Source organism: Carlito syrichta, unplaced genomic scaffold (assembly GCF_000164805.1).
Source record: "Carlito syrichta isolate Samal-C Ts95f unplaced genomic scaffold, Tarsius_syrichta-2.0.1 Scaffold303700, whole genome shotgun sequence".
Taxonomy (NCBI): Eukaryota; Metazoa; Chordata; class Mammalia; order Primates; family Tarsiidae; genus Carlito; species Carlito syrichta.
In genome coordinates this window covers 229,678-257,300 of record NW_007247796.1, presented here as the reverse complement: position 1 = coordinate 257,300, position 27,623 = coordinate 229,678, and the positions used below count along the sequence as shown (strand labels likewise).

General features: G+C 39.3%; 1 protein-coding gene across 1 annotated transcript in view; it reads right to left on the bottom strand.

Annotated features, from left to right (window-relative positions):
* The window catches only part of DNAH5 (dynein axonemal heavy chain 5), a gene marked incomplete at its 5' end in the record, with an annotated part of 277,065 nt that overhangs the window by 20,257 nt on the left and 229,185 nt on the right, over positions 1 to 27,623 (bottom strand). The window contains 8 exons of the mRNA XM_008059081.1: positions 363 to 594; positions 1,001 to 1,153; positions 16,068 to 16,280; positions 18,208 to 18,423; positions 20,842 to 21,045; positions 22,044 to 22,249; positions 23,623 to 23,842; positions 25,446 to 25,691. Of these exons, the coding sequence (XP_008057272.2) occupies positions 363 to 594; positions 1,001 to 1,153; positions 16,068 to 16,280; positions 18,208 to 18,423; positions 20,842 to 21,045; positions 22,044 to 22,249; positions 23,623 to 23,842; positions 25,446 to 25,691 (1,690 nt within the window). The remainder of the gene's footprint in view (positions 1 to 362; positions 595 to 1,000; positions 1,154 to 16,067; positions 16,281 to 18,207; positions 18,424 to 20,841; positions 21,046 to 22,043; positions 22,250 to 23,622; positions 23,843 to 25,445; positions 25,692 to 27,623) is intronic.

Sequence of the window (27,623 nt, the reverse complement as noted above, 5' to 3'; positions counted from 1 at the left end):
CCAGCCCCTGCCTTCTTGGTCCCACTTCTATATCACCCTCCTTTCCTACTTCATGATAACTACGCCAAACATTTCTTTCTTATCTCATCAGCTAATGTTTCATGAGTACTCATACATAGTTTATCTGCTTTATTAGATAAGCAGAAGCTATCGAGAACTATTGCTTCCTCAACAGCACTAATTGTCCAGAGGCCAATCAGTCCTCATTAAACATGGGTGTGAATGTAAAGCTACTTGATAAAACAGTAAAATCTCTTTTATACGATAACAAAAATGATAAAACCCTGTGTTTTATAATGTCATCCAATCCAACAATATCAACCCTCACTGAAGGTGTTCCAAATTATCCTAAGACAACTTACTGCTGTTTTCTGCATAAATCCTTATGACAGGCATCAACTCAAAAAGCACTTTTGGTTTTGATTCGATGAGTTTCATGTTTCTCTTGTCCCAGCCAGCACCTTCAAGATACAAGCCATAGACATAGACACCCTCTGTAGGAGAGGCAGAAATGTCATCCTTCATCCACTTGGTGACTTCATTGCAAAGCACCATATTGTCCAGAGCCCAGCCTTTGTTGTCCCGAGTTATTTCCTTTTTAGGGTGGCAAAAGATGAAAGGAGCAATTAGATGTTTGTCTTAATAGAGAGTGTAACAATAATGAAATTTTAGTTCCAAATTATCCTAACCCAAAGTAGAATGGTCATTAAGGAATTAAAAAGATTCCCTCCTAAAACATACCCACGTCCTAGTTTAACCATTGTACTTAAAAAGAAATACAGGATCAAATCAAATACAAAAATAACAAATTAAATATTTTGAAACTCAAGCCAGCAGCCTGAAAACAAGTGACTGGATTTATGTTCATGACAATGTAACTGCTAGTACCAAAAAGAGAGTCATCCTCTATCTTATTATAGTCTTTAAAACTATAATGAAGGAAGAAAACACTATAAAGGAAAATTATAATAACACAACTGGTGCAAATCAGAGCTATTACCTGTCGCATTGCAGTTAAAAATCCTTGTGGGTTAAAAAAGCCTGTCATCCAAAAGCAGTGGGGTCGGCCATTGAAAACCCAAGAGGTAAACTGGCTGTTTCTTTCTACAAGTTCAGTAAACCAGAAACCCAGTGTACTTGAAACCCAAGAAGCCTGAAATGCAAACATTAAAACAACTAGTTGAATTAAGTGTAATTCTGCAGTGTAAACTGGCTATGTTCACTGAAAAAAGAATGATGAAATGTCAATTTCACTTTCACAATGAAAAAGTCTATAAGTCATGAATTTTCCTTGGATTCTGACAAATTATTATTTCTTATTAATATTATTAAGATATGATAGAACCAGCTAGTCATCACAGAAATACCAGATCAATTCACAAAGCTGTTCAAGATGTCTGATGTCAATTAACTCATCTTCCATGTACCAATACATTCATCACTGCTTCTACTATAAAGGAATCAAAACAATTTATTGAATTAAATTTAACAGCCTTCCACCACTTTTCCTTAGGGTACAATTTCAATTGATACAATATAAAATAGGATTTCTATTTACATAAATATGCTCATGCCTCATCAAGATAAATCATCAACGCTTTAAAATACATTCTGCGGATAATAAATTGCAGAAGACTTGCTCTACTTATTTTTAATGAGGCAAACAACAATTATTTTCTGTAGCATTTGCTCTCTTGGAATATATTTTTACTCCTTCTCATGAAGGATCAAAAAATGGAAACCCAGGACCTTCTACTATCCACAAATCATTTGCATTTATTGCCTCTAACTTTCTCCCTGAATTCATTTGTGGAGTTTCCATTATTACCATTGGCATGCATATATCATTAACGTTATCAGCAGCAGCACTGGTCGATATCTCCAAATCATAGATTATAGCATTTTACTGTAATTGCAATATTTTACATCTGAATAAATGTAGTCATCAACCTGGGTAGGTATACCACTTGAATTTCAAACATCTTAAGAATTAATTTGCCTATTTTTCAAGAGCTACTGAGATTCCAAAGACTGATAATAAGCTGACTAGAAAAAAAACAATAAAAAGACCATAATTTAAGAATTAAATTTCTCATTCTCTCCTGTCTTTATAGGGGTGTTACTTAAAAGTCATATGTTTATAGTATATTTGGTCTAAGGGCAGAGGGAGCCCTTAATGAGAGGGTGTCTCTTGGCAGAGATTCCTGTTCCTGAACCTCCCAGGTCCTGTAAAGCTGGGTGAGCTGGTTCAGTGGGGAATGAACTTATAATAGTCAATGTTCTTGAAGATTCTCCCTCTACTGTTGGCAATGAGAAGAGGCAATTCAGATAGAAAACTCTCTGGTCTCGGCAATCAATTTATTGAAGAAGAGAAGAAAATAAAGGGGTCTGAGTTTCTATGCTACATGATTAGAGGAATGGAGAGTGGTGTCGTCAAGTAAAATGGAGACGATGACGAGAAGAAGCCCTACTTAACCATAAGCTTCCTGCAGGACTCACTGCCTTGGAATCTGCTGGAGTCTTGGGTGAGATGTCTGAGACTCAGCACTGAACACATCCTATCACCTCCCCATTTACCCAAGTAACCTACAAAGGGCCAAGCCTTCGTACTCCCAACTCCCAACCTCATCTCTATATGCTGCCCTCTGTGCATCCTCCTCAGATGCAAACCCCAGTCCACCTGCTTTCCCAACCTTTTCCACTGTACCTTCAGCATCTTCAGTGCCACAACCAGGAACTCCTCTAGATCCTCCATCTCCTTCCTGAACATTCCTTCCACACCCTCTCTTAACTGAAGAGGATAGACCACTTTCTTTGCAACCTTCTCAAAATGTAAGCTACTGCTTTCCTCATACTCCCACAGCCCTCAGAACCAGGGAGGAGTAGATGTCCTTGTTGCTTCTGATCATTACTGTCAGGTCATCATGTGGCATCACTCTCTTCCTTTGTCTCATACCATCTGGACCATCCTTATGCCTTCTTGTTTTTGTCACCTACTGATCACGCCACCATATTCAACAGGGAATTTGACTCTAGGTTTACTCTTCTGCTCAATCCCCCAAACAAGCATGAGGATGATGAGGTTGATGATGGTATTGGTAGTAATGGTGGCTTTGATGGTGATTGTGGTGGTGTTGGTGGCAGGGTGGAGGTGTTGATGGTGATTGTGGCGGTGGTGGTGATCAATGGTAATGGTGGTCACAGTGCAAGTGGTGGCAGTAGTGATGGTGGAGTGAGTGATGGCAGTGAAGGTATGATTTTGTTAATCATAATCACAATCACATAGCACTGGCCACATGTCAAGCACTGTTTTAAGTACTTTATATACATCAACTTATTTAATCCTCAAAAGTGTTAGGAATTATGTAATGCTACTTTTTATTGTTTATTATTGTTATTCTGTTTCATGTTAAAGATGCGGGGTACAATTTAGGGTTAGGTATACAAATGTTCATTATGCAGGTACCCTTGTTGATGAGGTGTCTCCCGCTCCCAGCAGATTCCCACTACTGCCAATCCTGCCCCTGCTCTCCCCTGGCAGTTTTCCACTACTGCCAATCCTTTTCTTATAGTATTATGATAAAGATTCGCTTCTAAGTGAGAACATGTGATACTCAGTTCTTTGTTTCTGTCATAGGTCACTCAGTATTACAGATTCTATGTCCATCATACCTTTGTCCTTCTTTATACTATTTTTTTAAAATATAAGGAAATTGAGGAACAGCACATAACTAGCTTAGCCCAGATTGCACAGCTCAGAAAAGATGTGATTTCAACCAAACATTCTGTCCCAGAGTAAGTTCCTACTCACAACCCATGATTTACTTCCAGTAATCCTTTACTTTCATTAATCAGGGGACTTTAGCATTCATGTGAATGATGCATCTAACATTCTGCTTTCTTATTACATGACCATCTGATCTCTGATGATTCTAGTGTCCGTTCCAAGTCATTCCCCTATTCCCACACTCTCACTTTAAATCTCATCATACTCAAACACTGTCCTGTTGGGAACAGCATGTTTTTTGCCATTCCTATAGTTCCTTCCTTGGAGAGAAAGCTCTGTTTTTATAACATTCCAGGCTCCTCGACTCCCTCACTCTCCCTACTCCTGGGAGGCAAAAAAACTGATCTGGCTAGAGGGTGTTTCAGAAACAGATTCTTCTCTTCAAACATCCCATGTGCCCCCTATACTTGCCAGCCACCCATGCAGTTAGGCTGGGTCCATGTCACTAGTTCTGACTCATGAACTATAAGTGAAAAGCATCATGTGTCATTTGTTGACCCAGAAAGTCTACACCCAGAGTGCCTTGTTCGTCTCTCTTCCTTCTGCTGTGGTGACTTCAGAGGCCTATGCTCCAGGAGGTACAGATGGCAAGGACTCCATGAGGAGGGTCCCAAAGTAACTGTGTGGAGCTGAAGAACCATCCAACGGGTGAGGAACATATAGAAGCAGGGTGCCACCAAAACAGCAGCTCCTAAAGTGTGGTCGGTGGCTCAGCACTGGAGCAGCAGTGGTTAAGGAAGTCATGGCAGCAGCAAGAAAGATGGAGATATAGTTAGGAAACCCAGCCCCTTTTTCTTTGGGGAATAGGGCTGAGAGGCCTGTAGAGAGCACATACTCTGCACTCTGCTCTACTCCTGCACATTTTAGCTTCATAGGAAAATCTCTGTGGGGAAACTGTCCAGTGCAATGCTGCTGATGAGAACATCTGTCTAATTCTGGATTCTACTTTAAAAACTTCAGAACTCATTTGTCAGCAGATTTAAGCCACATTCTCAAATATTAGCTTCATCAGCAAATGTCTGATCTGCCCTATGCCCCAAACCTTCTCTGTCTCTTAACTGTTTTGGAATTCAGGTAGAGAAGAGAGCTAGTTATTTAGCCCACTTAAGAAAAAGAGAAGACTCAAGCCGTAATCCTAGTACTTTGGGAGGCCGAGGCAAGAGGATTGCCTGAGCCCAGGGGTTTGAGACCAGCCTGGGCAACTTGGTGAGACCTCGTCTCTACAATCAATCAAAAAATTAGCTGGGTGTGGAAGTGCAAGTCTGTAGTTCCAGCTACTTGGAAGGCTGAGGCAGAAGGATCACCTGAGCCCAGCAGGTCGAGGCTGCGGTGGCCATGAGCATGCCACTACACTCCAACCTAGGTGACAGAGTGAGACTCTGACTCAAAAAAAAAAAAAAAGAAAAAGAAAAGAAATAAATCTAATATGCACCACCTTCAAGATTTCCAATTTCACATTCTATTCTCCAAATACAAACGCCATTTCTAGTTTACTCGTTTAAGGTTAGTCCTTTGACTTAAGCATGTTGTCAGATTCTTTAGTTCCATTATGTTCTCCCCATCCATAAGTTTTTCCCCATCTTCATCATACTTCATCATGAAATAAGGCAACCACAGAAAGACAAACACTTCATGATCTCACTTGTATGTGGAGCCTAAAAAAGTTGAACTCATTGAAATAAAGAGTACTATGGTGGTTACTGGGAGCTGGGGTGTCAGAGAGAGAGGGTGGGAATGGGGAGCTGTTGATCAAAGGGTACAAAATTTCAGTTAGATAAGGGGAATCCATTCAAAAGATCTATCATAGGCCAGGTTCAGTGGCTCAACCAATAATCCCAGCACTTTGGGAGGCCAAGATGAGTGGATTGCCTGAGCCCACAGGTTCAAGACCAACCCGGGCAACTTGGCGCGATCTCGTCTCTACAATAAATCAAAAATCAGCCGGGTGTGGTAGCACACACCTGTAGTTCCAGTTACTTGGAAGGCTGAGGCAGAAGGGTCTCCAGAACCCAGCAGGTCGACACTGGCGTGACCATGAGTGTGCCACTGCACTCCAACCTGGGCAGCAGAGTGAGACTCCAACTCAAAAAAAAAAAAAGATCTATTATACAACATGATGACTATAGTTAATTGCAGTGTATTATATCCTGATCATTGCTGAGAGTAGCTTTCACATGTTCTCACAGCAAGAAAATATTAAGTATGTGAGTAGTACATATGTTAACTAGCTCAACTTAGCCATTCCACAGTATACACGTATTTCAAAAGAACATGTACACCATAAATACAGGGGTGCCAAAAAAATGTATATACACTTTAAGAGATGCTATCTACGTATTACTTTTCGAAGTGGAGTTAAAATATGGTAATAATGTGTAATATGATGTTCGCTCAACCATGTTTCTGCCATTTTCTTTAACTGTTCTGCCTGCCGTGTGGTGACACTAGCATTCATTTGATTCGTGCCATCTTTTGAGTAAATGTTGTACTTAAAAAGTGTATACATTTTTTTGGCACCCCCTGAATATACAATCTTTATTTGTCAAGTAAAATAAATATAAAAATAAATTTTAGAGAAGACCATAAGGTCACACAGAGAGAAGGGCAGAAAGAGAACAGGCTTTGGAGTCAGGAAGATCCCTCCCCACCCGGTTGGCATTAGAAACAGAAAGCAGCCTCTAGATGTGGGAAATGGTGAGTGTGGGAAATGAGGACTCAGAGTTTGCTACAGCCACTGACTGGGAGCCTCTATCCTCCTCCCCAGTCTCACGGGACTCCAGTCCCACATGGGAAGTGGCTTGGATACAGCACGGCTGTGTGACGCCAGAGCCCACATAGAGCTGGGAATGCCTACAGCCAAACCATTCCTGGGAAGCTGTTCCCTCTAGCCAGCATTCCAAGACCAGCTCCCAGGCCAAGAAAGAACCCCAGCCCAGCCAACTTCCCTCACCCCAAGGGCAGGTTTTGCCGCTGCAGGCAGTTCTGGTCTGGGGCAAGCTATAGAAGAAAATGTATCTTGTTGCTGAAAGAACTTTTGAGTTCTGAATGCCATCAACCTCTACTGAAATAAGGGGAGTCAAAATGAGCTCCTGGTAACTCCTCTCTCCCCGTATGAATGCTTCAGGGAAACAGACAGCTCTGCCACAGTGTTTGGCGAGCCCATCTCCCCTCCTGATCCCCACTGAGTACTCACAGTTGAGGATTCGAATGCAGACCAGTCAGTTCCAGCCCACAGGAAAAACATTGCTGCTGAAACAAACTTTGAGTTCTGAGCACATACAGCTTCAGACAAGAGAAGAAGAGCTAGAGGCAGTGAGGAGGGGGAGGCCTATCATCCTGGCAACCTCTCTCTCCTTGTGTTAACTGTTTTGTACAACAAAAGAGGCTTGATCATTCCTGTAGTGTAGCCACAAAGGCCAGGGGACCCATTTTCCACTGGTTTAGTCAATTGTGCCGACAAGAGGGGAGGGAGGAAGAGCTGCAGAGTATCCCAGTCTGACCTAGTCCTCTTTGACTAGCTTTATCCCCCCACCCTCTTATTAAGGGCTCCTCTGCCCTTAGACCAAATATGTAATAAACATATGACTTTTAGGAAGCATTCCATAAAGATAGGAGAGAATAAGTTATTTAATTCTTAAATTATGGTCTTTTCATTCACTTTAAGAGATACTATCTGTGTATTACTTTCAGGGACTGAGTATCTTTGGGAGGTCCTACAACCCCACCCATTGCCTTGATTACCTGCACATTTCCCTAGGGTAACAGAGACCAAGCAAAAAAGTCCACAGTCACCATCACAGCTAGCTGTTTCCTCCAAGCACCAACTGCTGACTGGAAGCCAACTGGTACAGCCCATTGCAACATCTGAGACAATAATACAGCCTTTGAGAAGGAGATCAGAATAAAGTCCATGCCACTGTACATCCTGTAGAAAAGTTCATAGGCTAAGACATCAGAGAGAGAATCCTCCAGAGATGTTGATGACCAACTCCCATTAGAATTCAGCCCCCATGCCTTCATATCATGGGCGGTAGCAAGCATCCAGTCGAATGGTGGTAGCCTTCAAGGGCAGCTAGACCCAAAAGAGCAGCAGGACTCACAGTGGTCGAGACCTCACAGATTACTAACCCCAGGGGAAAGGAAAATGCAGCACAACAGGGGAGTACCCTGTGGGATAAAATAAAAATGAAAATTAAATTCCACAAAAGATCACCCCAAAGATCTAACTAAAAACAACAAAACAAATAAATAAAGAGAGAAGAGCCTGTCCTCACAGATGAAGAAGAACCAGCAAAAAACCACCGGTAATCCCTAAAGTCTCAATGAGTCATCATCCACCTAAGGACCTCCCAGTTCCCAAACAATATAACTCATTGAGAATGACCTTTTCTTGATGACAAACAAAATTCAGACTATGAGTGACAGAAACAGTGAAGGAAAGCCATGAGAAGATGGAAGCACAGATCACCCAGGCAAGGAAAATAGTGCAGGAAATAAACGTTGAGCTGGCCAATTTAAGAAATGAGGAACATTCTAAGTGCCTGGAAATGAAAAACTATTTCCTGGAATTTCAAAGCACAATAACAAACCTGAGTAGTAGAATAGACCAGGCAGAGGAAAGAATCTCAGAGCTTGAGGATCAAACTGTTGAACCAAAACAAAAACAAAAACAAGCAGAAAAGGTTCAAGAAGAGTGAGCAAAGCCTATGAGAGGTTTGAGATTATGTAAAAAGACCATATCTACAGCAACTGGCATCCCTGAGGCAGAACGGGAAACTGAGAATATCCTGAAACAAGCCTTCCAAGAGGTCATCCAAGAAAATTTTCCCTATCTTGCTAGACAAATAAACATGAAAATGCAACAGGTCCAGAGAAGTACTGCCAGGTAATACATGAGAAAACCATCCCCAAGACACATAACAATCCATAACCACAAGGTAAATACGAAAAGAAAAATCTTAAAGGCAGTTAGAGAGAAGGGACAGACCACCTACCAGGGAAGATATATCAGAATCACAGCAGACTTCTCAGCAGAAATCCTACAAGCCAGAACCCTCTCTTTAACATTCTTAAAGAAAAGCATTCCAACCAAGAATGTTCTACCCCACTAAGCTAATCTTCATTAATGGAAAATTAAAATCCTTCCCAGACACCCAATTCCTATGAAAATATGCCACTTCCATACCAGCCTTCAGAAGATGCTAAGCACAGAAATGAAAGAACAGTTCAACCAATCACAAAAACACAGGCAAACATAGAGTTAACAGACCACATAAACCAACCACAAAACCTAAAATGCAAAGCATCCTCTTAATAGCAATATGAAGACATAAAGCCCCACATTATTAACTTAAATGTGAATGGAATGAATGCACCACTCAAAAGGCATAGAGTAGCAAATTCTGTAAAGAATCATGCTCCAACATTCTGGTGCCTTCAGGAAACCACAGACTCAAAGGGCACCCACAGACTCAAGGTAAACAGCTGTAGAAAGATCCTTTAGGCCAATGAAAAACACAAAAGAGCAGAAGTGGCTATTTTTATATCAGACAAAATAGACTTATTACCAATGAAAGTGTAAAAAGACACTACGTAATGACAAAAGGCTCAATTCACCAGCAAGAAATATCCATCTTGAATACATATGCACACAACATAGGCGCACCTAGATTTATAAAACAATTGCCAATTAAACTACAAGAGGACGTAGACACCCATAAAATTATAGTCAGAGACTTTAATATCCCAGAAACAGCCTTAGACACATCATAGGGGCAAAAAGCTAATAAGGAAATCTGGAACCTCAGCCAATTGGACCTAATAGAAATCCATAGAATACTTCATCTAACAACCACAGAATATACATTCTTCTCATCAGCATATGAAACATATTCCAAGATCAACCACATCCTTAAGCATAAATCAAGCATGAACAAATTTCAAAATGTCAAAATCATATCAAGTATCCTCTCAGACCATAGTGGAATAAAAATAAATAGCATCACAAACAGAAACCCCTCAAACATACAAATACATGGAAATTAAACAACATCCTTCTGAATGACTTTTAGGTTAACACAAAAATCAAAGCAGAAATAAAAAGATTCCTAGAAACAAATAAAAACAAAGATACAACATACTACAACCTCTGTGTTACCATGAAAGTGATGCTGAAAAGGAAGTTTATAACATCACATGTACATATCAAGAAAATAAAGGGATCACAAGTAAATAGCCTAATGTCACACCTTAATGGAGCTGGAAAGTTAAGAGCAGTTCAATCGTAGGTTTAGTAGAAAAAATGAAATTATGAAACTAAAGTCACAGTTGAATGAGATAGAGTTCAAAAAAGTCACAAAAAGGATAAATGAGACAAAAAGCTGGTTCTTTAAGAGGATAATAAAATTGACACACCCCTGGTCAGATTCATTGAGAGAGAGAGAGAGAATACAAATAAACTCAATTAGAAATGAAAAAGGTGATGTCACATGTGACCCTGAAGATAGTCAAAAAGTTATTAGAGATGACTACAAACATCTATATGCAAATAAACTAAGTAAACTAGAAGAAAGAGAAAAAATTTTGGCATCACGAAACCTCCCAAGATTGAAACAAGAAGAAATTGAAATGCTAAACAGACCAATAGCCATCCAAGAAATTGACTCAGTTATAAGAAACCTCTCCATCAATCAATCAATCAATCAATATAAAAAACTCTGGGCCAGATGGCTCTTTTAGCTGAATTCTACAAGACATACAAGGAAGAGCTGACAACAATCCTACTGAATAGATTCATAGCAATTGAGAAGGAAGGAATTCTCTCTAGTTCATTCTACAATGCCAGTATCATCCTGATACCCCAAAATGGCAAAGACCCAACAAGGAAAGAAAACTACAGACTGACTTTCCTGATGCTCATAGATGCAGAAATTCTCAAAAAGATTCAAGCAAATCACATCCAACAGCACATTTCAAGGATCATCCATCATAACCAGGTGAGCTTCATTCCTGGGATGCAAGATTGGATCAATAACGTAAATCAATAAATGTAGTCCATCACATAAACAAGTATAAAATCATGAACCACATGATTATCTCATTAGAAGAAGAAAAAATATTTTATACAATCCAACAACCTTTCTTGATAAAAACCCTTGAACACCTAGTCATCAAAGGAACATTTCATAAGTAATAAGAGGCATCTATGACAAACTGCAGTCAACATCATATTTAGTGGACAAGAAACTGGAAGCATTCCCCCTAAGAACTGAAACACGACAAGAATGCTCACTCACCCATCCTATTCAACGGAGTCCTGGAAGTTCTAACCAGAGCGATCAGGCAGGAGAAAGAAATCAGAGATATCCAAATAGGAAAAGAGGAAGTTATCTTTGCAGATGTTAAGATTCTGTACCTTGTCATCAAATAAATGCAAATTAAAACCACACTGAGATACTACCTAACTCCATTTAGGATGGCCATCATTAATAACTCAAAAAACAGCCGGGCTCGGTGGCTCAGCCTGTAATCCCACGCCTTTGGGAGGCTGAGGTGAGTGGATTGCCTGAGCCCACGGGTTTGAGACCCGCCTGGGCAGTGAGACCTCATCTCTACAATAAATCAAAAAATCAGCCGGGCGTGGTAGCGCATGCCTGTAATTCCGGCTACTTGGAAGGCTGAGACGGAAGGATTGCCGGAGCCCAGCAGGTCGAGGCTGCAGTGACCGGGAGCGGCCACTGCATTCCAGTCTGGGCGACAGAGTGAGACTCCAACTCAAAAAAAAAAAAAAAAATACTCAAAAAACAACACATGTGGAGAGGATGCAGAGGAAAGGGAGTGTAATCTAATACAACCTCTGTGGAAAACAATTTGGTGGTTCCTAAAAGATCTAAAGATCAACCTTCCATATGACTCCACAATGCCCCTCCTGGCAATATACCTGGAGGAACTCAAATCACTCTATGAAAAAGATACTCTCACTTGTATGTTTATTGCAGCATTATTCACAATAGCAAAAGCATGGAAGCAACCGTGTTGCCTACCAAAAAAGGACTGGATTTTTAAAACGAGGTACATATACACAATATAATATTACACAGCCATAAAGAACTTTGAAAATTATGAACTTCACAGCAACTTGGATGGACCTAGAGTCTACAATACTGGGTGATCTATCACAGAAACAAAGAGCTGAATATCATATGTTCTCACTCACAAGCAGACCTTGAACAATTATCATAATACTATAAGAAAAGAATTGGTAGTAGTGGGAAACTGCCAGGGGTGAGGGGTGGGATTGGCAGTAGTGGGAATCTGCCGGGAAGGGGGTACACCTCATCAACAAGGGTACCTGCATAATGAACATTTGTATACCTAACCCTAAATTGTATTCCACATATTTAAAATAAAAAATTTTAATAAAAAATTAAAAAGATTCTGTACCTAAAAAATCTTAGAGGGTCTGTCAAAAACCTTCTTGCTCTGATAAACAACTTTGATAAAGTCTTGGGATACAAAATCAATACACAAAAAACAGTTGCATTTTTATACACCAGCAACAAGCAGGCTGAGAACAAAATAAAAAACACAATCCCATTCACAATAGCCACACACACACACACACACACACACACACACACACACACACAAAACTCCAGCACCCACCTAATCAAAGAGGTGAAAGACCTTTATGGTGAGAACTACAATTCACTGCTCAGTGAAATAAAGAATGACACAAACAAATGGAAAAATATCCCATGCTCATGGACTGGAAGAATCAGTACTGTCAAGATGTCTAGTCGCACAAGGCAATCTGCAGTTTCAATGCAATTTCTATTAAATTGCCAGCTCCATTTTTCACAGACCCAGAAAAGACAATACAAAAAAATTCAGACGAAAGCCAAAAGGGGTCTAAGTAGCTAAAGCAATCCTCAGCAAAAGGAACAAAGCCAGAGGCATAACACTTCCAGACTTTAAACTTTACTACAATGCTACAGTAATCAGAACAGTTGGTACTGGCACAGGAATAGACACAGAGAGCAATGCAACAGGACGGAGAATCTGGAAAAAGTGTTATGGACCTTTAACTAATTCATCTTCAATAAAGCTGATGAAAACAAATATTTGGAGAAAAGAAACCATATTTAGCAAGTGATGCTGGGAAAACTGGCTAACTACATGAAGAAGAATTAAACTGGACCCCTACCTATCACCATATTCAAAAATTAGCTCAAAATGGATCAAGGACTTAAATATGAAACCTAAAAAAAATAAGATTCTTAGAAGAAAATGTAGGGAATATCTTCCTGGACACTGGAGTAGGCAATGAATTAATGGCCAAGTCCTTAAAATCAAATACAGCAAAAGCTAAGACTGATGCGTGGGACCTTATCAAACTAAAAAATTTTTGCACAGCAAAAGAAACCATCAATAAAGGAAAGAGACATCCCACAGAAAGGGGGAAAATATTTGCAAGCTATGCATCTAACAAAGGTCTAACATCCAAGATCTATAAGGAATGCAAACAAATTGATATGAAAAAAAAATCCCATTAAAAAATGGGCAAAGAATATGAATAGACACTTCTCAAAAGAAGAAATCCAAGCAGCCAACAAATATATGAAAAAATGCTCAACCTCACTAATCATCGGAGAAATGCAAATCAAATCTACAATGAGATACCACCTAACACTAGTAAGGATGGCTATCATTAAAAAGTCAAAAACCGACAGGTGCTGGCATGGCTGCAAAGAAAAGGGAATGCTTCTACACTGTTGGTGGGAAGGTAAGCTAGTTCAGCCTTTGTGAAAAGCAGTTTCTCAAAGAACTAAAAATTGAGCTACCATACAATCCAGCAATCCCACTTCTGGGGATATTTCCAGAGGAACATAAATTGCTCTACCAGAAAGACACTTGCACAGACGTATGTTCATTGCAGCACTATTCACAAGACCAAAAACATGGAACCAATCCAGATGCCCATGGATAGCAGATTGGATGAAGGAAATGTGGTCCATGCACATGATGGAATATTAAGCAGTCATAAAGAAGAACAAAATCATGCCCTTTGCAAAAACATGAATGCAACTGGAGACCCTTACGCTAAGTGAACTATCATAGAAACATACTGAATATCTTATGTTCTCACTCATTAGCAGGCCCTGATCACTGGTCACGAGCACAAAGATGGGAACAAGAGACACTGGACACTGCTAAAAGAGGAAGGGAGGAAAGAGAAGGGGCATACAACCACACACTGGGTTCCAGGTTGACTGTCACAGGGAGAGAGGGCTCACTAGAAGCCCGAAACTCGCCTGCAGGCAATTTATTTATGCATTAAATTCTTACAGGTACCCAACTCTAAAATTAAATAAATAAAAAAATAAATGAATATTTTAAAAGTTGTCCCATCTCCTCTCCTCTCCTTTTCATTCTCCATCTTTATAATCTCCCCCATTGAAAATAGCCTTCACTGGCAACCCCCTTGGGTCCCCTCCCACTGTGAGAGCATTTCTGACCTCTTAATAAATCCTGCTTTTAAAAAAAGAAAAGAAAAGAAAATAGCCTCCACAATCTAGTTCTGTCTCCTGCTATGAAATGGATTGTGCCCCCCTCCCCCAAAAAGATATACTGACATCCTAATTCCTGGTATAAAAGAATGAATGTGACCTTAATTGGAAATAGGGTCTTTATAGAGGTAATCAAGTTAAAATGATGGTGGGCTCGATCCATTGAACTAGCGTCCTTGTAGAAAGAAATAGATGTTCATAGAGGGGAGATGACATATACATACACAGGAAGAAGAAATTCATATGAAGACAGATGCAGAGAGTAGACTAATGCTGCCACAAGCCAAGGAACTTCCGGCACTATCAGGAGATAGAATGAGGCATTCTCCTAAGAATGAGGGAGACTCTCCTAGACATTCCAAAGGGAGCATGGCCATGCCAACACCTTGATTTTGGACTTCTGGCCTCAAGAACTGTGAGAAACCAACATCTATTGTCTAAGCCACACACTCTGGGGTAGTTCGTTACAGCAGCCCTAGAAAATGAACACCCCTTCCAATCCACTTGCCTGGTGAGGGGTCAACACAAAACGACCTCAGTCATTCACCCTTCCAGCCCTGCTCCCAGGAAGCTGATGACAGTGTGATGAAATGCATAACTGAGCAGGCTGGTTTCCCTTCCCATTCATAACTTCAGACTGCAAATGAGTGAATCCTGTCACGCTCCCATACTCGCATTTAAATCTTAGTTTCCTCCTCCTCTTCACATTTCGATACGATGAAGTGGAGCAGAAGTGGAAACCTTAGGAACAGAGACACTGGGAGAGTGAGCTGTCAGGTCAGCTCGTGATAGGTCCATGCTATGACTGTGGAGTCACCCCAGATGATGGCAGCGGTCAGATGGAAAGGAAGCCATGTGGCAGATCCAGATTTTCCCAGGAAATATGTTATGGAAGATAGCAACACCTCCCACTCTTTCCCCATGTCACTTTTTCCACTATAATTAATCTTAGCAATTTCACTTACATCTCCCCATAAAATGGGTGTGCATACACCACACACACACACACACACACACACACACACACTTAAATACAGCACAAAGAGAAGAATGTCATTTAGGCCCCATCCCCTGAAATGTCCTCTCCTAAAATACTTATGTTCCTACTTACAAAGACACTCAGGCACTTATTTTACTTTTCCAAGTAGAAAATTATTCCTTGAAACTATATCTTTCTTTAGCGCAATTATCAACAGGTAACAAGTAAGCATGCTGCTAAATTGCTATCTTCTTATTCTGAGATATACACACCGCACATTGCATTTACAGACAGAGCAGGGAATTATCTATTTGATGTGACTTTTGATATATGTACATGTCTAGGCGCATTTCTTTCTATTAAACTGACATCATGGGCTTTGGAGTCCAAGACTTGTTTTTAAATTCTGATCCTTAGACTTCTTAGATGTGTGATCTGGGGAAGGACTTAACTTCTCCCAACCTTAAGTTTCTCATTTGTAAAATGAGGGCAATAAAATGCAAAATGTCAAAGAAATCATATATGCAACTTTCCTAGTAGAGCACCTTATATGTTGGGCATGCTAAATAATGTTCATCCCTGCCTACAGTCTAAAAATACAGGGTTATAAGGGGCTTAGTTCCTAACAAAAGAACCATCGTGAGTAAATTATCCTTAGATACTTTCTATTGGCTAGTTACAACTATTCACAACTATAAGTGATTAAGCAGAATAAGAGCAATCTTATACATACTTTTTTCCACCAAGCAGGGATTCTGGCGTCAAACATACAATCTAACGCATCTCGTAGATTTTCACTCATGATGATGGTACCATCAATAGCAAGTTTTAGCTCAGTCAAGGTGCTTCGGACAAGGCTGAGTACTCTTTGCATTCTATCTATTTCCTGTCTGAGGAAAATGTTCATAGGCTGGAAAGGCCCCATCTTCTGCAGCCTCTCCTTTACCTGCCATGGTGACATTCAAAGTACATGTTAGCAATTAGACAGCTATGAAGGATTCTATGGAGCTAGTGCCCTAGGGCTTCTGAACAGGCTCAAATTCTTACAATTCTATAAATAATAAGCTTCTCTTTTTTCAATGACAGAAAGAAAATAAGAAATAAGAAAGAAAACAACTGTTAGATAACAATCCCAAATGTTCATGTGGGAAAGAATGGACAACCGTTAATTCACAGAAGAATGTAAAATTCATGCAGACTTCCAAAAAGCAAGTGTATTTATTGGGAAACATTCATTTTCTGCCGATCTGAGCTCTTTTAAATGCACATATGGACACACACACACATACACACACAGACACACAACAGACAAGTACACATACACACACACAACCATTCTGCTTGCTGTCTCAAAAAACTACTATTTTTAAAACTTTGTTTTTTCCAAAGTATCCATCCATTCATCTTTTCATTATAATCCTACAATTATTTATTGGGAATATTCTGTGTATTAGGTATTGTGCTAGGCTAGATTATTTTATCCTCAGGTAGCACTGACAAATTCAGCAAAAGAGGGGAGACTCTTCTAAACTCCTCTACTTACCATGTTTATTTGTGTAATCATTACTCTATTTTTAGATATTTTTAATGCTTCAGAAATATCTCTATCCTGTAAGACGTGAATAACCCCTTTCCTGATCCTATATAATGAAGAGTGCTTAAGAAAACTGATAACAGTATTGATTTTCTCAAAGAAAGTGATCAGAGCGTCTTCCAGAAAAAATTATCTTCTTAGTGATAGGTCCCTGAGTTCAGCTATAGTACTAGAAGCCAAAATCACCTGTTTCATGGAAAACAGTAGGATGCAAAAGACACAGAATACTACAGAATCTTCTTGAAAACCAAGTGGAAAAGGGACAATGTACAAAGAAACATGGTGGCTCTGTGCTAGAAGTCACATGATTGTCCTGTTGCTTCTTTGGATGACATGGAAAGTCAGCTGCCAATTACTTTTGGTCTTACCAAGGATTTTTTTTTTTTTTTTTTTTGAGTTGGAGTCTCACTCTGTCACCCAGACTGGAGCACAATGGCATGCTCCTGGCCACCATAGCCTCCACTTGCTGGGCTCCAGCGATCCTTCTGCCTCAGCCTTCCAAGTAGCCAGAACTACAGGCATGCACTACCACATACCCCCCCCCAGTTAATTTTTTATTTATTGTAGAAACGAGGTCTCACCAATTTTCCTGGGTGGGTCTCGAACACACAGACTCAGGCAGTCCACTCACCTCAGCCTCCCAAAGTGCTGGGATCACATGCTGAGCCACTGAGCCTGACTGGTCTTACTAAGGATTTTTAAAAATACTATTATGGTAAATCTTTCCATAAATGCCTAAAAAATTCAAATGCCTAAAAAATTTACTTTCTTAATTAAAAATTTGCTTAGAAGCCACTTATATACTAAAAAAAATTCAATCTTCGAAACAAGTGAGATGAAGAAGTTGCAGAGACGTAATGATATAATTAGAGACACCCTGAAATTAAGAAGGCCTAAATGCTAAGGTGTGCGTTAAACTACACAATATGCATTTTTAATAACCAGGCACTTTAACCTAAGAATATATTGCTTTCCTTTGAACGAATGACAATATAAAGGCCTCAGGGAAAGTTCTAGAAAAGCGATCCTAACTCACCAGTACATACTTGTTAATTAATAATAAATATTAACATTATCCATAGATATCTTTATTGTCTATATTCCGAACAGATTACATTCATGGATTCAAAAAATTCTTTTTCTGGTTCTTTAAGAAGCAAATTTTGAATTTTTTTTTAATTTCAGAAAAATTATTCTTTACCCTCCTTTTTTCTTCCTCTTGCCCAACCCAACAGACACGTCCTCAGTTAAGATTTTTGTCAGGACTTCATCAACTCACTTCAAAGGGGCTATAGTCTGGGGGCAGCTTCTCCAGCATATCATCAGCCAGCCGGGCTACCACGGCCTCCCGGGTCTCGTCCCCTCCACCAGAGCTGTCCTTGGGTTGGATGCCCAGGATGGTGTCCAGCACATCCTTGGCCAGCTTGCTCTGGTAGGTGATGTCAGCATTGGGGTGCAGGCCAAACACCTCAGGAGTGTCATAGGCTGGCAAGCTCTGAACAACAAATATCCCAGATAAGTACAGACATGCAAACAAAAATGCTCGTATTAGGATAATCATTTACATATGTCTTATTTGTGTCAAGCTAAAGTTCAACAATTTATCCAGAAAACAATTAGAAGTTGTTCTGAGAAAAAAATTAACACTGAGAAACATAAAATAGGCTCCTGGCCCTCCGAGAGAAATTTACTCAGAGACACTGTCTTGTTACATGATAAGTGAGATAGAAAGGGAGCCATGGAACGCTTCTACACTGCTGGTGGGAATGCAAACCAGTGCAACCTCTTTGGAAGACAGTGTGGCGATTTCTGAAAGAACTAGAAATTGATATTCCATATGACCCAGCAATCCCCCTGTTGGGAATATACCCAGAGGAACTCCATTCTACAAAATGATATCTGCACACGCATGTTTGTTGCAGCTCTATTCACAATAGCAAAAACATGGACCCAACCATGTTGCCCATCAAAGCTGGACTGGATTTTTTTTAAAAATGCAGTACATATACACAATGGAATATTATGCAGCCATAAAGAGGAAAAACATACGGACTTTACAGCAACTGGGATGGATTTAGTGTTGATCATACTCAGTGATCTACCATAGAAACAAAGAACAGAGTACCATATGTTCTCACTCATAAGAGGACCTTGAACAATTGTCATAATACTATAAGAAAGGGATTGGCAGTAGTGGGAAACTGCCAGGGGAGGGAGGTGGGATTGGCAGTTGAGGGAAACTACCAGGGGAGGGAGGGGAACACCTCATCAACAAGGGTACCTGCATAATGAACATTTGTATACCTAAGCTTGAATTGTACCCCACATCTTTAAAATAAAATTAAATTAATAAGTAAATAAAATAATAAAAAAGAAAAGAAAGGGAGCCATGGATTGGTGTTTTGTCTTCTAATCTAATGCAAACCAGTTGTTTAACTCAGTGCTGTATAACTAATCATTATTTTGTTGATAAGATACCAGGAAATGACCGTGTTAGCAATCATGACCCAAATAAGACTGCAGCTGGGGGTGGTACTTTTCAGGGGAATAAGACAGAGACAAGAAAAAGAGTAAAACTGAGAGAACAACAGAGTTGGAGAGAAAAATAGAGAGAGACACGGAGCGTGAGAGACAGCCAGAAGCAGAAAAAGCAGGCAAAAACTCCCCAACCATTTGAAAAAAGGAAAATTTACTTACAATCTGACATATATTTCTCTGTATGAATCTTATCCTTAATTATTGTCATATTCTTATTTTTTCTCCTTTCTTCTCCCGTATTTTATTCCTTTTACATAATATCTTCTCATGAACCACCTCAAATGCACCGTGAAATGGGGTGTATATAAAAAATGTACATACAGCCACCCTTAAATTTATAACTTCATAGGCACCTTTCCTATTCAGTGCTGATGATTTAAAGATGCATGCAGTACAGTAAAACAAATATATTTGTTGATTTGAATTAATAAAAGTGTAGAAATGGTAATATATGATAACTCATTACATTTATATATCAAAAAACCAGTAAATACACCAATAAATTTAGCCCTCTGGTCTGTTGTGCTTTAGTTTGCTTACTCTGAGATAAATCTTAGGGACCAAAGAGACAGCTGAATAATATTCTAATGAATTTAGGGTATACAGACAGAAAATGTAGTCACCTTGAAAATCAGATTTTTTTCCCCCTATATATTCCCAAATTTCTTGTCAGAAATCTACCTATTCCTTCTTAGAGCAGTGTTTCTCAAGCAAGGACAAGTTTGCCCCCCAGAAGACATTTGGCAATGTCAGGAGATATTTTTGGTTCTCGCAAGTGGGTAGGTGTGGTGCTACTGGGTAGGGAATAGAAATGCTGCTAAATATCCTTCAGGGTAGAGGCCACTCCCCACAACAGAGAATGATCCAGCCCTAGATGTCAATAGTGCCAAGGTTAAGAAGTCCTGTCTTAGAGAAAGTTCTTACACAAAGCAGATTCCTAGACATATCCATATACTGCCCATTAGGCCAGGATTATGTCAAGGACTAGACAAGTGGATTAAAAATATTACAGACTGAGTCCAGAAGCTTCCTTTGCCCTGCCATGGTAGCTGAAGTCTCACTGGCAAAGAGCTCCAGGTGATTTATGTAGGCCTCCAACTTTTAAATCCACCCAATCTATCATCTCCCCAAAGAAAATTCCTCACTGAGTCATTAAAGGAGAAGAACTCACACACAACACACACTCAGAACAGATATAAACATTATAATCATCAGGTGAATATAAAAATATGAAGAAAGCACCTATAGCAGAAGCTTTAGTAAATATTACCATTAAAATTTATATTAAAGGCATTACAAACAGTGTAAATAATATCAGAAAGGTGAAATGACCACAGATGTTTGCTCTATGCATAAAATTCTGAAGTTGACCAACCTGGATATAGTGAAGATAGTTATCCACTGTGCTGCATTTTGGAATATTGTATCCCTGGTAAAAACTGAAATCGGGTCCAAACATATTTTCACTGAACCAAACCTTAGCAAATGTGTTCAATAATCTCTTATCGTAGTCATCAGTGACGCGACCTCCATATTGAATCTCTCCTATCATGTAGCGGATGGTGGTCCAGGAGACGCCCTGGGAAAATGTACAGAATAACCACACAGAACTGACTACTGTCTCATCCCTATTTTCTGTGCCAATTAACACTCATGTATTCACTGTCATTTGTGTCATTTGTTCAGTCATTCTTTATTAGAAATGTGAGAAGAAAGTGCAAAAAGAAAAGTTAATAAGAAATGTGAGGAGTTACTCAAAGCTCATGTTCGTGATTTGAAAAAGACTTTCTCGATGCAGTCTTATGTTTTCATACTTTAATATTAACAGGGGATAAAAGTTTATGTTTTGTGAATATTGAGGCAGTTCTTTTAAAAAACACACACACTTCAAACATAATCTAGACCCTCTCATTTTCCTTTTTGAAGTTTTTAAAAAACAAGTTTCCCAACCCATCCCCCTCATAATAGACCCTTTTAGGTTATTTTATTTGGAATGTCAACTTGCTTCTGAGAAATAAAATGATAATCAAAATTCATCCACTTATACACGATGGAATATTACGCAGCCATAAAGAAGGACAAAATTATGGACTTCTCAGCAACTTGAATGGATTTAGAGTCTATCATACTCAGTAAACTACCACAGAAACAAAGAACTGAGTACCACATATTCTCACTCATAAGTGAACCCTGAACATTTATCATACTACTACATTAGAGGGATGGGCAGTAGCAGGACACTGCCATGGGAAGAGGGGGACACATAACATTAATAAGAGTGTCTGATCCCACACCAGGTGAAATAAGAACCAATGGGAGGCCCAAACTTCACCTGTACAATGACCACTTATGTACCTAATCCTGAATTATACCCCACATCTTTAAAATAAATAAAAAAAACTCATACTCTTTTTCCTTGAAATCAATAGGCAAATGTGACCTAAGCTGCTATGACTTGGCAAGCACAGCAAATCCTCACTTATGTGAGATTTACCTAACTCAAAGCTAGGTAGCCACGTGAGCCTGAAACCCAAGCCCACAACCACCAGCAGCACAAGGCAATATGCACTACAGTACCTTTTTGATATCCATGTCATCCAAGTGGTTTTGGATGAACTGCACGGTGGCATTAAAGTCCGCTTGATTAAATTCATAGGGGATATTCCACCCCAGGGGACCAAACTTGCGTCTCTCCTGGACAGTGGAGTGCAGAAAAGCTACTGCATACAGCATGGACTTCCACTGGGCCCCAGGGGTCACGTCCAGCAGGTCTTGGCTCACACCTGTTATGGTCAGTCAGGTGAAAAATGTATCATTTCCCAAATGTTTAAATAATGATTTTTATAAATTTGTGATATTAAACTTCATTTATTTTGAATTTTTTTATTATGCTCCTATAATAATTATAATTAACTTTTTTGGTGTCCAGAGGCCATTTCTCTCTGAAAAAAACTTCAAGGAGATTGTGGGGGAGAGGAGAAGCTTGTTACCATGGGTCAAGTTCTTGCCTATCTAGCAAGATAATGTGGGGATAAAATCAAATGGAAGGATAATGGCAGTTAAAATAAATACTATACTATTACTACAACTACTGCTAATAATAATAATGTTATTATTATTAATCTGGACATATAATTGAGGCATATACTTTTAAATAATTTAATATCAATTAAAATAGTATTTATAGAAGCCCATTGCTACCTGAGTACATGCTTTAAATAATAATGATTATTATTGTATACTTATACATTATACATTTTTATATATAATTCTATATTATTTGACTCATGTTTTTTACTGCCATTATCCCTGCACCTCTATTTTATTTGGAATTTGAGGCTTGTTAGCAACTCCCCCAAAAATCTTTCTATAGATTTTTCAGATTGAAATACAATCATTGAACTTATTATTGTTGTTAAATACACTATTTTAGTAACAATATTTTTCAATGCCCTGGATAAATTTTATTGTCCCTATTTCACATAGGAGAACATTGAAACTCGGGTTACTGGAGTGACTAGCACGCAAGAGAAAAAAATCATTTGTCAGCAGGAAGGACCAGAATCAGGATTTCTGACTCCAAATCCCATGCTCTCTTCATGACCACAAGTCCCAGACCTAAAGCCATGACTCAGAGGGAGTCAAGGCAAAGGAAACGATCTCAGTTTCAGTCGTGACTGGAAAGGCATTTGGGTGTGCTTTTTTTGCTATTTGATTTTTAACTTAAGTACTGTTCTGACAGACGGCCCTGATGAAATGAAAGCAGGCTATCATTTTAACTCAGACTCTGCTCCGGGAAGAGGCTCCTGTACCACTTTAGATATGAAGTATACAGACCAAAAATTTCCAAACTGTCAATTTCTGATGTTAACATACAAAGGCAGGTGTCTAGCTGGACCATAGCACAGACTTAAGTAGAGCAATTGTTGGGAAAATACGAAAATGGAAGGTGGGAATCGTGAGTTCTTGATGCCTTAGCCCTGCCAGGGCACATTCTACAGGGGACACAACCAAAGGGAACTATCACCTCCCTGTGAAGTTGAATAATAGTACTACTTGCTGTAACTATATGCTAGCTAAGTCTGCTTTTATAATTTCTTTAAGAAAACAATTTACATACAAAAAAATGTAGGCACAGAAGTATTTCTCCACTCACCACCATATGTCCTTTTCAGGCCTGCCCGGAGGCCCTGTGGAGGTTCATTGGTGAACTTGATGGCCATCTGAAGGAGTGTGATGGGAAACTGCTTATGAACCTCGGTGGTCATCCACAGGCGGAATGCATCGTGTACAGTCTCGGTCTCTATAATTATGTCCATTAGCTCATCTATGAAATCAAGTCCCAGATGGCAATTCTGCAGAAGTGCCCATCCTCCCTAAGTCAACAACAGTAAATGGAAATTAGGCGATTTTGAGTATCACCCAGATATCTACATTACTAAGTTCTTTAGAAAGTAAGAAAGTAAACTTTAATAGAAAAGCACACTAACTGCTTTAAATTCATCTAGGTCAAATCTAAGGGTACAATAATATTTAACTGAGATAAGCTATTTTTATTTTCTTGGTCCATGCCTTTGTCCCTCAGCATGTCAATTGCAGTAATACTACACAAAAGCATAAAATTAACCACAGTGAAAGATAAAAAGAGATAATAGGTGTCCAAGTAAAAATGGTTGATTGAAAATATTTATTTAGCTCAGCTCCCTCCCTAAATCCCATTAAAACTATAATGAGGGTTTTTTAAAAGGCATGAACTCTTAAGAACAAAGACAGTGAGAGTGAAGACAATATCAATAACATTCAAAATAGGATCAAGGAAGTGAAATCCTAAACTGGCATTTGAAATGTAACTTGATTATAACACATAATTCTTCAAACCCTCAAGAACAGATGGCACAAGTTACCCTTGGAAGTGTGTTGGGTGGAAGTAATTGGCTAAAAGATGGAGATTGAATGTCTAGCCCCTAATATGTTCTTGCCTCCCCTAATGAAAGATGGGAGGTTGATTTTCTTTAGAAACGAATCTGCCAGGGTCTGGACTGGAGAACATCAGCACATTTAGGCACTAGGTACACATTGAAACACGTGAAAGAATGATTACCTGCCGAATTTTGAGACCTCCCACCTCCCTTCTCCCACTAGTCCTCAGAATCCTGGCAGCCAGGCAAACATTCTTTAGAATGTGAAGAATCTTCCTTGGGAATCTGACCACTCTAAAGTAAGAGTTTTAGAAAATAAAGCATTTGAATAAATAATTCTATGAGTATAAGATTCCTTGTTGCAATGGAACTCAGGCAAAATGTGGAGGTATGCAATTACAATTTCCTCAATATCTAATCTGTAAAATATTTTTGCTAAAGTCATCTACAAGGTCTAGATCATAATCTTGAGATGTTTTGCTGTAACTTTCTTTAGATTACTGACTAGAGTAGCATGATTCATTTCTATGCCTAAGAAACAAACCAAGCACCGGATCTTAGAAGAGTTACATGTAAAACTTATCATAATTCCCTCCTATTTTCTTCAGAAAGGTATAGCACTGGTGAATAAATTATCTAGTTTTTGCCCTTTAAAAAATTCAGTTAACACTGTCCACAATACAAAACAAAAAGGAAATTAATTGTAAAACATAACAAAAAGGGTTCAGTTACTCTTTTTTATCCAGAGTAAAAGTAAAGCCTGATCTAAGTTTCATGGGTGAGAACTTTGATGCTCCATCTTCCCCATGGAACTTCTCAGCCATGTTGTTTCTTATTTAATACTCTGCATTAAATGTTCTGTTTTCATCTTACTGAGTAGACCATCCATGTTGCTATCCTTGGATAGTTGTTTATTCTGCCATATTGCCTCAGACATTTTACTAAACAGCATGCAGCATGTAAATTTAAACTCCTAATGATTCATAGCTTCTTTTCTGCATTGCTGTTTCATAACCTGTAAGATCATTGGCATAGCACAAAACTAGACATCCAGCCTTACATTTGCCATGGTTTGCTGCAAGAGCTTCCGAGCATGGACCTCCTGGCCCTGGCCCATAGACACATAACGGGTTTCTATTTTTAGTCTCTTCCCCAAGGCGATGATGGAATCCGTGGGATCTGAGCCCATAGACAGGAGACAGATGAGCGGTGTCCTAGGATCAGATTCTTCCCACGTCTTCTCCAAATCCAGGATAACTCCTTCTGCATATTTCTCTCCCATAGAGTCCATGATGTACTTGCGGGCCTGCAAAAAACAGTATATAAATCGACAAAACAGTTCCATCCCCTTCATGCATATGTGTATAATGCAGTGTGGTTTCTAAAATTCACTTTTTGCAGATTATCTCAAAGATGTCCAAGTTAATCCTCCCAGGGAAATAGGACAGAGATTTTTTTTTGATGTTTGTTTGTTTGATTGTTTGTTTCTTTGTTTATATCCCCATTCCATAGACAGGGAAAAGACCAGAACCCAAGTTATACGACTTCTGGTCTATAACCCACTTCAATATACTGCCTGCTTCCTGCTATACAAAAAAAATAGAAATAGTAGAAAACTCTATTGTTTAGAATATTAAAGCAAATAAATATGCATTTAAGTAATCAAGTAAACACATAATGCCTGGAATGTAATGGGTACTTATCAAATAGATAAATAGTAAGTGAACTACTTTATTGAAGGAAATGTACTGAATACTTATTGAATGAATGAATAATTGTGACATCTTTAAAATAATTTTTAAAAACAGAAAAAAATTTAATCCATAATTTTTCTGCTCATCAATGTTACCATCCTGTCCCAATTGGGGCTCATCCTTTCACTATTTACTTTGTTTTGAATGAAATCCATGCTCACAGGCTGGGCTCGGTGGCTCAGTCTGTAATCCCAGCCCCTTAGGAGGCAGAGACGAGTGGATTGCGTGAGCCCGCGGGTTAGAGACCAGACAGAGCAACGTGGCGAGACCTCGTCTCCACAGTAAAAAACAAAAAATTAGCTGGGCATGGTAGCACGTGCTTGTAACTCCGGCTACTTGGAAGGCTGAGGCAGAAGGATCGCCGGATCCCAGCAGGTCGACACTGGGGTGGCTGTGAGTGTGCCTCTGCACTCCAGTCTGGGCAACGGAGTAAGACTCCAACTCAAAAAAAAAAAAAAGAAAGAAAAAGAAAAAGAAATCCATGCTCACAATATCACAGACTTTGTCAACTTTATTATCAATCATAGAAAAAAGTTCTAGTAACAAGATAGTCCTTCTGCAAACAAGATAAAAGAATCATAATGTTTTTAATCAAATAGTATTGTGAGTATGACCTTTAGTCTATATTTTCTCCCTTGTAAGTAACTGAATTCCCTCAAAAAAATTTTCTTCCTATCCTGATGTCTTCTCTGACCTTAAGTGGGTAAAACTCAAGTTTCTCTTCCCAGAGGGATTCCCCAGAATAATCATTCTTACATAACAAACAGAGACTATTTATGAGTGCAACATGACCTGAACCCTCCAAGGCCACACAAGTGAGTCTTCCTACTCTGATTTCTTGGAGTAACACAAAACAACTTCAACTGGAGCTTTCCTTGAATCAGAGAGATTTCAGACAGACCTGGACCAAAATGGAGGTGGAGCTGGTTAAATCATTATCTTTGACTTAAAAGCATCAGGGTTTTATTTTAGAAAGTAATGCAGACTCTTCCCTCATCTTACCTAGCACATACCTTGCCATGTCCTATGTGGTCTTCATCCCTAATATGACCATCATACTCCAAGTCTCTGAGCTTACAAATTGGTAGAATGTCCTCACCCTCATGTTTGTTCTCTTTGCAGGTTAGAGTGGAAAGGTAGTGGCCACAACAAGCAAATCTCCCAGCCTACTATTTCCTCTTATGTCTTGGTGCGACAGAGGGAATATGTGCTGAGTCTAACCTGTTGAATGACCAAAGTGATCCCTACTGCCTGATCTACCCTAGCTTATGGAGTCTCCCCAAACAAGCTTTATCATTCACATAGCCGGATAGAGGTTCTCTATTTTTTGTATTTTTTTAAATTTTATTATAGAGATCTGGGTACAAGTGAGGATTAGCTACACAGGCAGGCTGCATGCAGGTGAAATTTGGGCTTCCAACTGGCCCTCCTTCCCCTGGTAATGAACCTAGTACCCTTTGTGCTGTCACATGTCCCCATTCTCC